This window comes from Euprymna scolopes, chromosome 29, assembly GCF_053919585.1.
Source record: "Euprymna scolopes isolate OS-2025 chromosome 29, ASM5391958v1, whole genome shotgun sequence".
Taxonomy (NCBI): Eukaryota; Metazoa; Mollusca; class Cephalopoda; order Sepiida; family Sepiolidae; genus Euprymna; species Euprymna scolopes.
Window position 1 is genome coordinate 31175152 of NC_136510.1, and position 13977 is coordinate 31189128.

The window sequence follows — 13977 nt, forward strand, 5'->3', positions numbered from 1 at the left end:
AACAGGAACGACGTACTGGGATGTAAACACCTCATGCGACATCTACGAGGAATGGTGCACATTTCATAAAATAGACCCAATGCAATTCGGAAAAGACCTATTCAACGTATGCCACAAGATAATGCCAAAAATAAACGCGTTCCACTTACAAGGACCGACAACGAGTGGTAAATCATACATATTGAAATCCGTAGTCGACGGATTGTTAAATAGCGGGACTATAAGAACCGAAAAATCCGACAGCTTCTGTTTCGGCAGCTGCGCGGATAAATCTCTTATTTACACAGATAAATTATGGTTTACGAAAGAAAATGTGGAACAAGCTAAATGTGTATTAGAAGGAACTAACGTATTAGTTAACGTAAAACACCAAAACGAACGATTGATAGAAAGAACACCGTCATTATCAACTAGTAACACGGACATCTGGAATGTAGTACCCGCCGAGGAACAACCGTTAAGACATAGAATGATAATATACAAAACAACTAGAAAGATGGACATACTTAAGGAATGGGGCATATGTAAAATAAACCCTCTTATGTGGTTAACAATATGGAGACCACACATAGACTCACTTTTAAAAAATACATATAAAAAAAGTTTGATTATAGCTAGGAAACCAAAAAGATCGGCTTTATTCATGCAGAGTGCATTAGATACATTAAGTCCAAACAAACGAGCAAAGTACCTAACAGACGAACAAAACGACAGCGACGACATACTCACAGAAGAACCACAAAGTTCACCAACATCCCCAGCGAACTTTTCTATATTACCGGAATCGTGGGACATCGACAACACAACTACAAACAACAACTTAACACCTGCGTTCATGGACTCTTTAATGAACGATCCGTTCACTGAGGAAAAATGCGATTTCGATCCAAACGAACCAGGCCAACTATGTATCGTTCACGGTAAAGGGTACCTTACAACGTCATGTAAACTTTTCAACTGATTACATTGTAAATAAATTAATATTTCAATTACACAAAATGTACTCGTCTTTATTCTGCATGTATACTAATAGCATGATTGAAACATTTGATTTTATTTCTAAGCATGATATTTTTTATAAACTTGGATAAAACTTCTAAGCCTTAGATTAAATATAACTTATTTATATATATATATATATATATATATATATATATATACTATAAACTTAAACATATCAGCCTTAGAAGTTTTATCAAAGGTTTCCAAAAAGGGGGAATTAGAAACACAATCACAGTTATTAGAGAAGGCACCTCCAGCAACCTGAGATTCTATCGGATAATTTTTTTTTTACACACTATTCTCTTCTATTTCAAACTTATACTTAGAGAGATTCCTAAGGTGGAACATACTATTGGGGGGGGGGGTGACGTCACCCCCCCCCCCCAATAGTATGTTCACAGGCAATTTTGTTAGGGAGGTAATTTATGAATATTAGGAACAACAGAGGTCCCAGGATAGACCCCTGAGGCACTCCCGCATTTATATCGTGTTGTTTAGATGTATGAGCGTCAAGGACAACCTGGATTTTTCTCTTATCTAAGAAGGATTTAATTATGTCATGTATTCTTCCAGTGATACCATATGATCTAATTTTCCTGAGAAGACTTTCATGCCATACCCTGTCAAAAAGCCTTAGATATATCTAGAGCTACTGCTCTACCCTCCCCCGCTTTGTCCAGTGACTGGTATAAACGTTCTGAGATTACAGTTAGGATGTCTGCTGTTAAACGGGCTTGTCTAAATCCATATTGTTGGTCAGTCAGAAGTTTAGCATCTGTAAGGTGATGGACTAGAGCATGGTTAATTATTGTCTCAAATATTTTGGCGAAAAGTGAAAACAGGCTAATGGGGTGATAATTTGATGGGCCAGTTCTTTCGCCAGAATTCTTGAAAACTGGTACTAACAGAAGCAGTTTTCCAGCAGGCAGGAAAGCAAGATACATTAAGGCATTTGTTGTAAAGTTTGGAGAGAAATGGAGCTACTTCAACGGAGCACTTTTTTAATAGCACAGCTGGGATGAGATCAGGTCCACATGCTTTTGCAGTGTCAAGATTTCTTATGATAGCATTCACCTGAGAAGGGGTGATTTTCAGATCGTCTAGTGTGGCGTCTGTCTGCAAAGGAAAGTCAGTGAGGGGGTGGTTGGCAGGGTCCAGTGTGGAGTTGGAAGCAAACCGACTGGCAAGCATGTTAGCCTTCTCAGTTGCAGAGCAAACAACCTCATGATTGTTGGATAGTGGGGGGGGATTGTTGATTGCTCATTATTTACTACACTTGTAGATTTTCCAGAAGTCGCGGGTCCCTAATTTTTGTGCTTTGATGCATTTTTTGGTGGTTTCAGTAAATTCTCTCTTAGCTGTCGCTATTTCTTTCTTACAGTTACTTCTGGCTTCTATATACTTCTGCCTGTTTGAACTGGACTTATGTCAGTTAAATCTACGGTACGCATGCTGCCTTTGCGCGATGGCAGCTGCACTAGTAGAAGTAAACCATTGGGGAGAGTGGGGCTTGCTATAAAATTTCTGTGTGGGAACATGTGCTTCAATTGCTGTTTTGAACCATTCAGTGGTCTCATTTGCGAACTGTTCAGCAGGAAGTGAGAAGATATTTTGCCATGGGGCGTCCCTGATGATACCCCTGATGGCTTACCAGTCAGCCTTTAATATATTTCTTTAATATAAAGAAATGTTCACATCTTATGAAACATCACCTATTTATCAATATTTGAAATAGAAATTGAAAACTAAAATTTATTAGGAGTCAGTAAAATCTTTTGAAAGCCTTACAGAATGGAACGATAAAATTGTCGCCCTAGAAAAGACTACATGATTCCATCTCTGTTTGATAAAAACTAGCTTTCTTTTTTTGTTGCAAACCATCTACTAGTTGGCCAGTGGTGCGATATCCCTAAAGGGAAAGGAGCCTTCTATCATGTCTGAAAGTGACACAATGTTTAGTGAGCGAGATCGGGAAATGTGCTGCTGCACAGCTCATGCTCTCTACTGATCTAAGTTATGACAACAGGACCATTGCCAGCACCCTCAAAATGCAAATCCAGACAGTTCAGCTCTTAAGGACACAGCTCAACAAAGTTTCTGGCCATGGTTATGGTCTTTGGTGTGGTTTCAAGTGAAGGCCACATTATGCCATCTCACATCTTTGAAGTTGGCTTGAAAGTCAACACCAAAGTGTATCTGAATGTGCTTAAAAGTGTAATAATCCCCTGGTACAATCAGGAGGCCGCTGGCAGATCCTGGTTGTGACAGCAGAACTCGGCGCTAGCCCACAAGTTCAACGAGACCCAGGCTTGGCTTCAGGAATGCTATGACTTTTTACCCTTCTCTCATTGGCTTCCTCCTCCCCCGACCTGAACCCACTGGACTACTTTGTTTGGTCATATGTTCAGAACATCATCAACACCACACCAAAGCTGGCATCCGCCGAGTATTTGCCAAGCTTCCACTGGCACTTGAGAAAAGCATGCTCCCGGTTTCTAACCCATATCGAGGCGGTGATTGAGGGTGAAGGCAGCTACATTGAATAAATGTTAGTTCTACTACATAATCAAGTTACCCGAATTGATTTTTTTTTTTTTTCAATAAAAATAAAGCTGTAGTGTTGTTTTCTTTAGGGTGACAATTTTATTGTTCCACCCAATATTTCGTAAAGTTAAATTTTAAAACTTTAGAAAACTGATAATGCTATTATCATAAGTGTAATTTTCTTTTGAAATTTCTTTTTCTGTTTTTTTTTTTTTTTCTCTCTGAACTGAGGCTTTCGAAACTTAAAATTTCTTCTTTGGTACAAGACTTGGGCTATTTACCCCCCCCCCCCCTCCTCCTCACTTTTATCTATCTCAACTGGAGGCTGGAACTTCTTGAGATTTACCAACCAAATGCGGAAAAAGGTTAAAAATACAAAAGAAAAAAAAGAAAAATAAGCCTTGCTCCAAAGAGGAAAACTTAAAATTTTGGAAGTTTTCACTTATGAAAAAATAAATATTATTAATAATAATGATTTATTCATTTAAAATTACATCATTTTTACTTTTCAATTTCTATTATGATATATATAATACATCTCAAACACAATGTGTACTTCTTTTAATTAACACAAAATAGCCCCTCACTAAGCACTCTCTTTTTCACTTTATTTTATGAGCATGACACCCATACTTTGTAACCCCCTTCTCTCTCTCTCCCAAAAAATTTGGCATCAATATGTACAGTAATTTTTATCGATATATGTTTATATATTTATATGTACAGAGTTCATCCCTAAACTAATTAATCTATCATTGTAAAATTTTGAAATGCAGCTAATAGGTGTAAGGATTCATAATGTTGGCTGTATTTATATTTAGTTTTATGTGAAAGAGGCTAAAATTATTGAAGCAATTTTTGACAATTCAGATATCTCCGATTTTTATCAAATTTTAACTGTAGGTATTAGACATCAATTAATAAATATTCCGCATATTGCAGCTCTTTGGGGTATTTTAAAAGGGATAGTATTTTTTTTTTTTTTTTTTTTTTTTTTTTTTTTTGTAGGGGCAAAAATAATTTTAGAATAGTATTTTTTTTTTTTTTGTAGGGAAAAAAATAATTTTGGGACAGTATTTTTTTTATAGCAGCAAAAATAATTTAGGGGATAGTATTTTTTTTTTTTTTATTGGGGATAACTATTTTTGGACCACTGTTTTGTAGGAGTAATAACTTTTGAACTACTCTTTTTTGGTAGCAAATACCAAGACTTGGATTACCATTTTACTTTTGTTTTTTGTTTTTTTTAGATCATTATTTTTGCTAAGGGACTAACAAGATTTTCGGACTCCCCACTCACATCCTGCTGTTTATTAATACTAGTTATGGAAGAGAAATGCTGCATTAAGTTAAAACAAATGTCGTAATCGGATATTTTTTTTTTTTTAATTTGGTTTAGGTCAACTGCGACCATCACGGGAACTTTTGGAATATTATCGGAAAAAGATTGCTGAATATGACGATGAGCACAATAATGTTGTCAATAAAGTGGAAAAATATAAGGAGACCTTTGAAGAATCGGTATGTACAAATGTTAGTCTTGAATTCTTTGGAGTTAAAAATGTTAACAAAATCACAGAGCCAAAGAATTAAGAAAATAATTTTTTTTTAAAATCAAATCATTGTTTTATTCATTGAAAATTACAAAAAAAAAAACAGATTCTGTTTCTGGAAATTTGGCTTCTCAGCTTTACTGTGTTTTATGTTGCTGCTGTGTGGGTCGAGTATGAACTCAAGATTTCAGCTGAGGAGAGAATCTCCAAATCTTCTCCAATGTTAGCCAAGATGGTCTGAGTATACTATTCTGCAGATGGACAAAGATATAACCCGACGAGGTCCATCCCCTCCTCCTCTTCTCTACTTGGTGTGTTTATGTTGGTAAATAGCTGAAGATAGACATGACAATCAGGGGTGACCTAGCAGTATTATCAGTACCACAAAAATTAGGAGGTAACTGGATTCTCACAAGGGGCTTCTACCCTCATGTTATCTCCTTTGCATAAAGCAAAATTTAAATATAGCTTATGCCTATCAGCTGCGTTCCAAAATTCATAATGGCAAGTTAATTTATTTCAGGAACAAATGCTGTAAATTCAAAAATGTAATCAGATTCAGTTTTAGCCTGTCTTTCTTTTATCATTATTTCCATGGCAAGTGTTCATCTGAGCTCCAATCTTTCACTGTCATTAATTTTCCCCACTCTTTCTGTGCCTAAATCTAAATGTAGATTCCATGAACAAAGCTCCTTTCTTAGAAGTGCATGCTTGTGGAACTCTTCTGTTTGCCTGTTTCCCACCTGACTACAACTTGGATGTCTTCAAGTCCAACATAAACAAATTCCTGATGAAAAGCCCTAATTAAGTAAGACACTCTATCAAATCTCCAATACTAACGATTACTACGATATTATCCCATTGATTACTGTACACGCAATAACCCTTATCCCCCAGTGGCTTCCAGGCCTTGGTAAGTGGTGACCTCCATGTAAAAAAAAAAGTATAATAATAAAATAAACTACTATAAATACTTTGATACAATGTGATTAAACTAAATATAGCCCACATTACATTGTTCAAAAGAGAAGTGCTCAACCACCTCAGCAAAAATAACCTCCTCAGTGACATGGAATATGGTTTCTGTTCTACTAGATCTAAACCAGATGTGCTAACTGTTATATCTCATAGGATTAGCGAATCTCTCAATGGGCCCTTCCTTTCTAGGGCAATTGCTCTTGACATATCAAAGTTTACTCCAAAAAATCTCCAGCTACAGAATAGCTAGAAATGTCTTCCCAATTATTAAATCATTTCTCTCTGATGTTTATAAGATTAATGGTTGATGGGAAGAAATCAGAAGCTCGCAGTATTAATGCTGGTGTGCCTCAGAGATCCATACTGGGTCCAACTCTCTTCTCTTCATCAGTGATCTCCCAGATCACGTTCTAAGATCATGTGTAGACACTTATGCTGACGATACTACTACTATCTATGGTAACATAGTACGTATAAACGTTAGTCTCTTCAAAGGCCATAAACGATCAACTTCTCTCTGATTCTCTTTCTTCTGATATTGAACATGTAATGCAATGGGGAAAGGGGTGGCTGGTTAATTTTAGCATATCTAAAATCCAGCTTCTATCTTTCCATCATCAGTGCTCAGACTCCATCTGATATCAATTGAAATGAATAGCGCTCGTTTTGGAGAGGCTATATGTTTTGACAAACTTCTGGGTCTGACTTTTGCTCTTTGTCTGAAATGGAACATGTACATCGAATTCATTGCTAAAATCGCTGGAAAAATAGTGAGGTCATTCTACCGCTCCAATAGATATCTTGCTGTTGATGCAATTCTCTATAAGAGCCAAGTACATCCTAAGATGAAGTGCTGTTGCCACATCTGGGCAAGAGCTGCTCAAAGCATCTTACCATGTCTTGACAGAGTTCAAAATAGACTTTGTAGCCTAGTAGAAGATGCTCTTTTCTCTTCCCTGCAACCTCTTTCCCACAGAAGAGACGTTGCGAACATGTCTCTGCTCTATTATTTTCATTGCAAGTGCTCCAATCTACAGCCCCCCCCCTCGCCAAACTTTTCACAAAAAAAACTCATCTAGCTGAAACCACTATCAGTAATTTACCCCACTCTTTACCTGTGCTTAAACCTAAATGTGGATTCTATGAACAAAGCTTCTTTCTTAGAACTGCATGCCTGTCCCCTTAAGTAATCCAATTTACCAAATTTCCACTACTAACGATTGCTAAGACATTTTCCCATTAACTACAGTACACTCATTAACCCTTATCCTCGAGTGGCCTCTGGGCCTTTATAAGAAGTGACTCCTTTGTATAAAAAAAAAACAAAACATTACAACCCTTTACACTTATCAGCTGTGTGTGAGACTATCGCTCCCCAGGAGGGTTACTTGGTTGAAGAATGTCTTGGGAACGCAACCAGCTGCCCGGGGAGTAAACGATATCTAACGATAGGCACATGCTGGAAACATCAACAAAAACGGGTCGATATGTCGTTGGCTATAACTGTCTGGCACGGGTCGCATTATGTGTGGTCATTGCAGGCATCTTCCCATCGGCGCTTATTGCGTGTTCATTGCAGCTTTCTGTCGTTGGCATTAATGGTATGCTGGAATCGAACACTTGTATGAAAACAGTGACAAAATGAATTTTTATGAAAATATAATTTATTAAACAGTTAACAAGTTAGGAAACATTTAGTCGACCCATCGCGTATAGTGAGCAAACCTCAACTGAGTTTACAACAATGAAATTATATTTCATTTCTCTCTTTCTTCATTGAAAGAGTGAGAAAGAGAGAGAAATATGCTTTTCACACAATGTTTTAGCTTTCAACTTCAGATATCCGCGTGTAAGTCTGATCTTTAAAATTTTCATAACACCTGTCATTCAAACCCAACCGACATGATCTAACGTTCCCAAACCCACAAAACACCTACATGAGGCGTTTTTAACTTCATCACAAAGTCAGGCACAAGGTTAGAAGCTAGATATAGGGGTTACTAATGTAACAGCCCCCAGCTCCCTTAAAAGGGGCTATGTCATTGTGCCACATCTCGTCCCAGCCGATGACATATTAACCCGTTTTTGTTGATGTTTCCAGCATGTGCTTATCGTTGGATATTGTTTACTCCCCGGGCAGCTGGTTGCGTTCCCAAGACGTTTCTCAACCAAGTAACCCTCCTGGGGAGCGATAGTATCACGTGTCCCAAAATTTATAATGAATTAATTAGTTTAGAAGTCAATTCTATACATGTAAATATATACTAATCACATTAACACACCAGTTCTTGTTTGATCACCAAAGTTAAGCAACATTGAGCCTGGTTAGTACCAGATGGGTGACCATCAGGCATTGTATGTAGGAGGAAATGGTCAGCTCACAGAACAGAGATATACATGCAACTGGAGGTCACTTGTGAATTTGATATTCTGTTGACACTTCCTCCTTTGGAGGAAGCCAGTTCAACCCACTTAAAGTGAATGCTGCTAGATAGCATACAATATATATATATATATATATATATATATATATACCTAATTTTATATGATTAGGAATTTATGCAATCTGGATTGACTACCTATATCATTTGACCTAGCTTGAGATGGTCATGGTTGCAATGGTCAGAGATATATTTGCTCAGGAGAAATTCTGATGAAGGTGATACCTGTAACAAGTGCAGGTACTACTTCCGGAAACTAACAAAGTTGATGCAAAGAACTTCTTATAGCAATCCAGTCAAACTATCTGTATGCTAAATTCAACCGATTTAATAGCAATCCCATTAATTCAATAATAATAATACATGAACATATATGCATACCTAATTTAAGCATCTGATACAATGTCTGGAAGGGTTTTTTATCAGATGCATGATTTTATTGTCATATACAGTAAACTCGGAAAACATTTGTTCACTTGTCCACACCCTCCCCCTTGAAAAAACAAAATAAAAAATATTTATGATGTGTATACTTGTGACGGAAAGAAAATATTGTACACTGAAAATCATTCAAATTAATCAATTAGCTTTATTAAAAAAACAAAATAGAAATCATATGTGATGGCTAAACAATCATTGATTGCTTGCAATGCCATTTTGAAATTCATCACCGGTTAACTCCCCCTTAAAATAGGCTCCTTCAATCTTTGACAGACTATGGATACCCACGTAAGGGTGCCTGCACGTGAAATTTTTTTTGTGGCAGGAAGTGCGCAATCTCCAACCACACCTCTCCTGAGTCGACATTGTTAAATACCAGTGGCAAGTGAAGTGGGTGTACAGGATGACTGGAAACAAATGCTGAGATAAGCGGAGAGCACATACAGCACCTAGATTCCCAAATGGTCACCCATCTGGTACTAACCAGGCTCAACGTTGCTTTACTTTGGTGATCTGATGAGAACCGGTGTGTCAACGCAATTATGCTGTACATCCCCCCTTCCCCCTTAAAATAATTCTTCATAAATAGAAATTAGAATCGGCCTTCTACATCATCATAATGCCTGCTCAGATTCTGCTTTGGATTCTGGAAATTTGGCTCTCCTATTCCTTATTCTATCCTCTGTGTACCAATCCTCTGTGTGGGTGACACTTAAAATACAGTTGCGAATTAAGACTTCTACCCAGTCATGGCTGACTGAACAATATTCCGCGCAGATTCCCAAGTTCAATAGAATGATTCCAGAGTCCAACAAGATACACCTGAAGAGTGGAGGTTACAGCGGTGGAAACATTGCAAAAGTAACACTTAACGAGAAAAGCAGTCCAAAGAATAATGCAAGACATTTTAACAGTTTAATTTATTGTAAAAATTTTAATGTTTTTAAAACTGTAAAAATTTATTGTCCAGTATTCTTCTTTGTATGTCTTTGAGACATGTAGTCATACGAAAAATTGGTAATTTTCTTTTTGCACTATTATTTGTATTCTTGTTGTAACCTGCAAGATCTTTCAAACTGCACCAGTTGGTAGCAGTAGAGGGCAGACAAGGCAGTGTTACATCGTATGGTTCACCTCTCAACATTCACAGATGGTTGGGTCAGTTTTGCAGCCGCATCTGATCATAGCAGCTTTCGATCACCCCATTTCGGTTTTCAAGCAAATGAGTATTTTCCACTGGAACCAAAGTGCTTTTGAACCACAAGGAAGGACCTCAGAAGGAGATTTTCTTTTTTTTCTTTTTGCATGTTTCTGAAGCAATATGGTCATGCAACAGTTTCCGCATTTTTTTTTACTCCTTCCTTTTCATTATTGTTGTATTATGCAAGATCCTTCAAGCTGCACCAGTTGGACAGTAAAGGGTAGACCATGGAAGTGTTGCATTGTATGGTCCTCCTCTCAATATTCGTATATGGTTGAGTCAGTTTTGTGATTCCATCTGGTCATAGCAACTCTTGATCTCCCAATTCCTGTTCTCAGACAGTTGATTATTTTCCACTGGACCCAGAGTGTTTCTGAACCAGAATTAAGGGCATCAGAAGGGGGGGGGGATTCCCATCTCAGTAGGAGGAGAACAATTCTCTAACTGTCAGGTTCACAACTGTAGTCTGGTCTCATCTTGTGATGTTGTTAGTGGTTCAACATGGCTCGGGAAGATTTTCCTTGACTTCAGCCGTTGAACCATTGATTCATGTTCTTGAAGGAAATGTTGTTAATCACTGATAGCCTTTGTGATCCTTACTGACAACTTTTCATTTCGTATCTATCACTTAAATAAAAACAAGTATTACTCAAGTTGAAGACTGACAGAATTGGATTTATATTCGATTGTAAAACCATCAATTTTGAAATGGATAATGTTTTGCACTCGGTGACACAAGATAATCATCCATTTTTTATATTTCCTCTTTGCCTATTGGATAATAGCATTATTTTTATATGGGTATGGGAGGTTGTAACAAATCTACAAACGATGGTACAGATAACGATATAATCTACATACTCATACAGTTAAGGATATAATGTTATGTTTAATTGAATTTTAGCGATACTCATCTAATGAATGCTATTTGTAAGAAGATTTTGGGAAACAGTTTTCTGAAAAATAGCTGCATAGGAGCTGAGTCACCCATTAATTTAGTCCTGTGTCTTAACTGGACCTGGTGTTTGTCTGTAAACTGCAATGGTGATAATGGTATGTGTTATAAAGTTAATTATGTCCATAAGTACAGGTTTCATTCTAAAACTAATTATCCAATCATTATGAAGAGGCATATAGGGTCTAAATTTGAGTGATATTTAGCTTTACACAAACAGGATAAAAAGGAGTGGTGTAAGTTTTTTGTGAAATTCATATTCTATGAAATTTTAACAATGGCATATTCATATATAATATATATATATATATATGTATACTGTATAAGCAAAATCAAGACTTCAAAAAAGGTGTTGATAGCAACAAAACACTCTTGACAATAGAACATTGTTTAAAGAAAAAGAAAAAAGAAAAATTCCCTTAACGGAAAAAGAAGCATATGAAAAACATACACTCTAGAGGTAACCTCCATGAAAAGCACATTTAAATGCTTCTTTTTCCGTTAGGGGAATTTTTCTTTTTTCTTTTCCTTTAAACAATGTTTTTATTCATAATGTTTGAAGAAATGCTGGTTTTTGTGAAAATTTTCAAATGATATAATGTTTGAAATTGTCAATCTGGCATGGAAACAATTGTAACGTAAAATGAAATACACCTCTTGTTGCTATCAACACCTTTTTTTAAGTCTTGATTTTGCTTAGACAGTATATTAATGCTCAATTAGGAAATATGATAATTTTGTAGCTTACTTTTTAAGTCATCTCTTTTTGACTTAAAACTTATTGGTATATGAAAATTTACTGGCTTACACGAACTCAGTATATTACATACAAGTCTCTCTCTCTCTATCTATATATATATATAATGTCACCTTGTCTCTCTGTGAGAAACGGTCTCCGCCAAACTCCTGTCAATTTTTGATCTACAGACTTGAAACTTGATAGGGAATTTGGACCTGTAGAAATTTTGATTTGGTTTTTTAGCCGGTAAAAATAGCTGCTAAAAGGTAAAAAAATATATAAATTTAGAACTTAGCAGATGCAAGTCAACTTAAAGTGCTCTTCTACATATGTGCAAATATACATTTTACATTATTTCACATTTTTTATATGCACAAGGACATAGTATAGATGGTAACAAATAAGGCTTGAGGGTTATGTTTTAGTTTTGATTCTAGCTGATGGCACCCAGGTCATTTTTTTTTTTTTTTACTTTTGAAATCACTGCTATATATTGGGTACAATATAATAATTAATAGTGTTGGTTCTATCATGATAAATACAAAATCTGCATGAATTAAAATATCATATTTAAGTATATTGTCCGATAATGATTTAAAATTAAAAAAAAAAAAAGAAAATGATTTGTGCACCACCTCTGAGAATCGAAACCACAATGTTTAGCTTACAATTTACTTTTTTTCTTTGACGTTAATACCTGAACTATAAAGACCTGTTTACTGCAAGGCTAAAAATTAAAACATCAACTAATAGCTATTACATTATACATGCATATTCGTAATGCTGTCATTCAGCCTTCACCTGGATAATTCCATTTTAAAAAATTCTCACGCTTTTACACCGATTTTTCCCCAGCTAAAACCCAAATATAAAGTTTCGCATGGGTTTGAATACCTTATATATTAAGTTTCATGTCTGTAGACCAAAAACTGACAGATGTTTGGTAGGCAAAATATTTTTAACAAATATATATATACGCATACATAATATATATAGAAAGAAGTTTGTGTTTACTATAAGCTTTTTACACAAATTTAACGCAAGTATAAGTCATGTAGAATACCTGCATGAATATAATTACATGTAATAGTTAACTAAAGATGATCATCCTAAAAAGAAACCGAAAAAATGTTTAAAAGAATATGCAAATTGTTAGATCTTTTGTAGATGAATGCAACTCATGAATTATATATAACAGTTGTATTTTCTTTTTAAATAAATAGAAAAATGGGTTTTTAATATGAATATCAATACACACAAAATAAAAAATTTTTTTTATAGGAGTATAGATATTAGACTGGAGAGTTTAGCCTTTCAGTATTTTTTTACAAAAAAATTTTTGTGTGAGATATGTGGTGCTATGAAGTATGGGACATAGATGAAAATTGTAGGAAAAATTGTTGCGCAGAGGTTTAATTAAAAATAAGTAATTTACCTTTTCTGCCGATCAATCGTTAAGAGTGGAAATATCTATAAAGCAGGAGGAGGTAACTCAATCTGCCATTTAAACAAGCAATAATGAATTGCAGATTGGCAAAATACAATAAAATTGGTTTTTATTTTATTTTTAATTAGATTTCTACTAAATTATTTTTCCTAATTTTTTGTGTGGATACTTATTTTTGCTTGGTGAATGTCTTGAAGTATTTTCACTTTTAATGTGATTTTCGTATGTCCCCTATACTGTATTATCTCCAAAAATGTTTTTAAGTATAAAAATTTCAGAATGTATATTTGTTTTTTTTTGTTGTTTTTTTGTTTTTGTTTTTTCAGTTTTCCTGTAGCTAACATTTTTGCTTAATATCTTTAAAGATTTCTATGATAATTTTCTATTTATCATTTTCTTTTTTTAATTTATTTATTTCATTTCTCTCAGACAAGATTACAGTGGGAATTACGTCAGCGTGAGGAAGAGATTTCAGAGCTACAAAAAGCTTTGAGTGACATGCAGATATTCCTGTTTCAAGAGAAGGAACATGTTCTTAGACTCTATGCAGAAAATGACAGATTAAAAGTAATTCCCTTTTTTCATTTCTCTTTTCAGTGGTTCTCCAGTATTCCCCTTAGATTAAAAAATTAAAATACAGAAAAACCTTTATGATGTACCTTATGATAGAATGAAA

The 13977-nt window shown here is 35.3% G+C and overlaps 1 protein-coding gene and 1 pseudogene across 5 annotated transcripts in view; one reads left to right on the plus strand and one right to left on the minus strand.

Annotated features, from left to right (window-relative positions):
• Positions 1 to 13977, plus strand: part of LOC145252571 (coiled-coil domain-containing protein 77-like) — a 113969-nt gene that overhangs the window by 67442 nt on the left and 32550 nt on the right. For 3 of the 5 annotated variants that reach the window (XM_080112195.1, XM_080112193.1, XM_080112194.1), the window contains exons 3-4: positions 4946 to 5067; positions 13731 to 13868. In XM_080112195.1, coding sequence (XP_079968321.1) covers positions 4946 to 5067; positions 13731 to 13868 — 260 coding nt within the window. The remainder of the gene's footprint in view (positions 1 to 4945; positions 5068 to 13730; positions 13869 to 13977) is intronic. The other 2 variants (XM_080112196.1, XM_080112197.1) reach the window with 1 other exon arrangement.
• Positions 9397 to 9512, minus strand: LOC145253131 (5S ribosomal RNA; annotated as a pseudogene).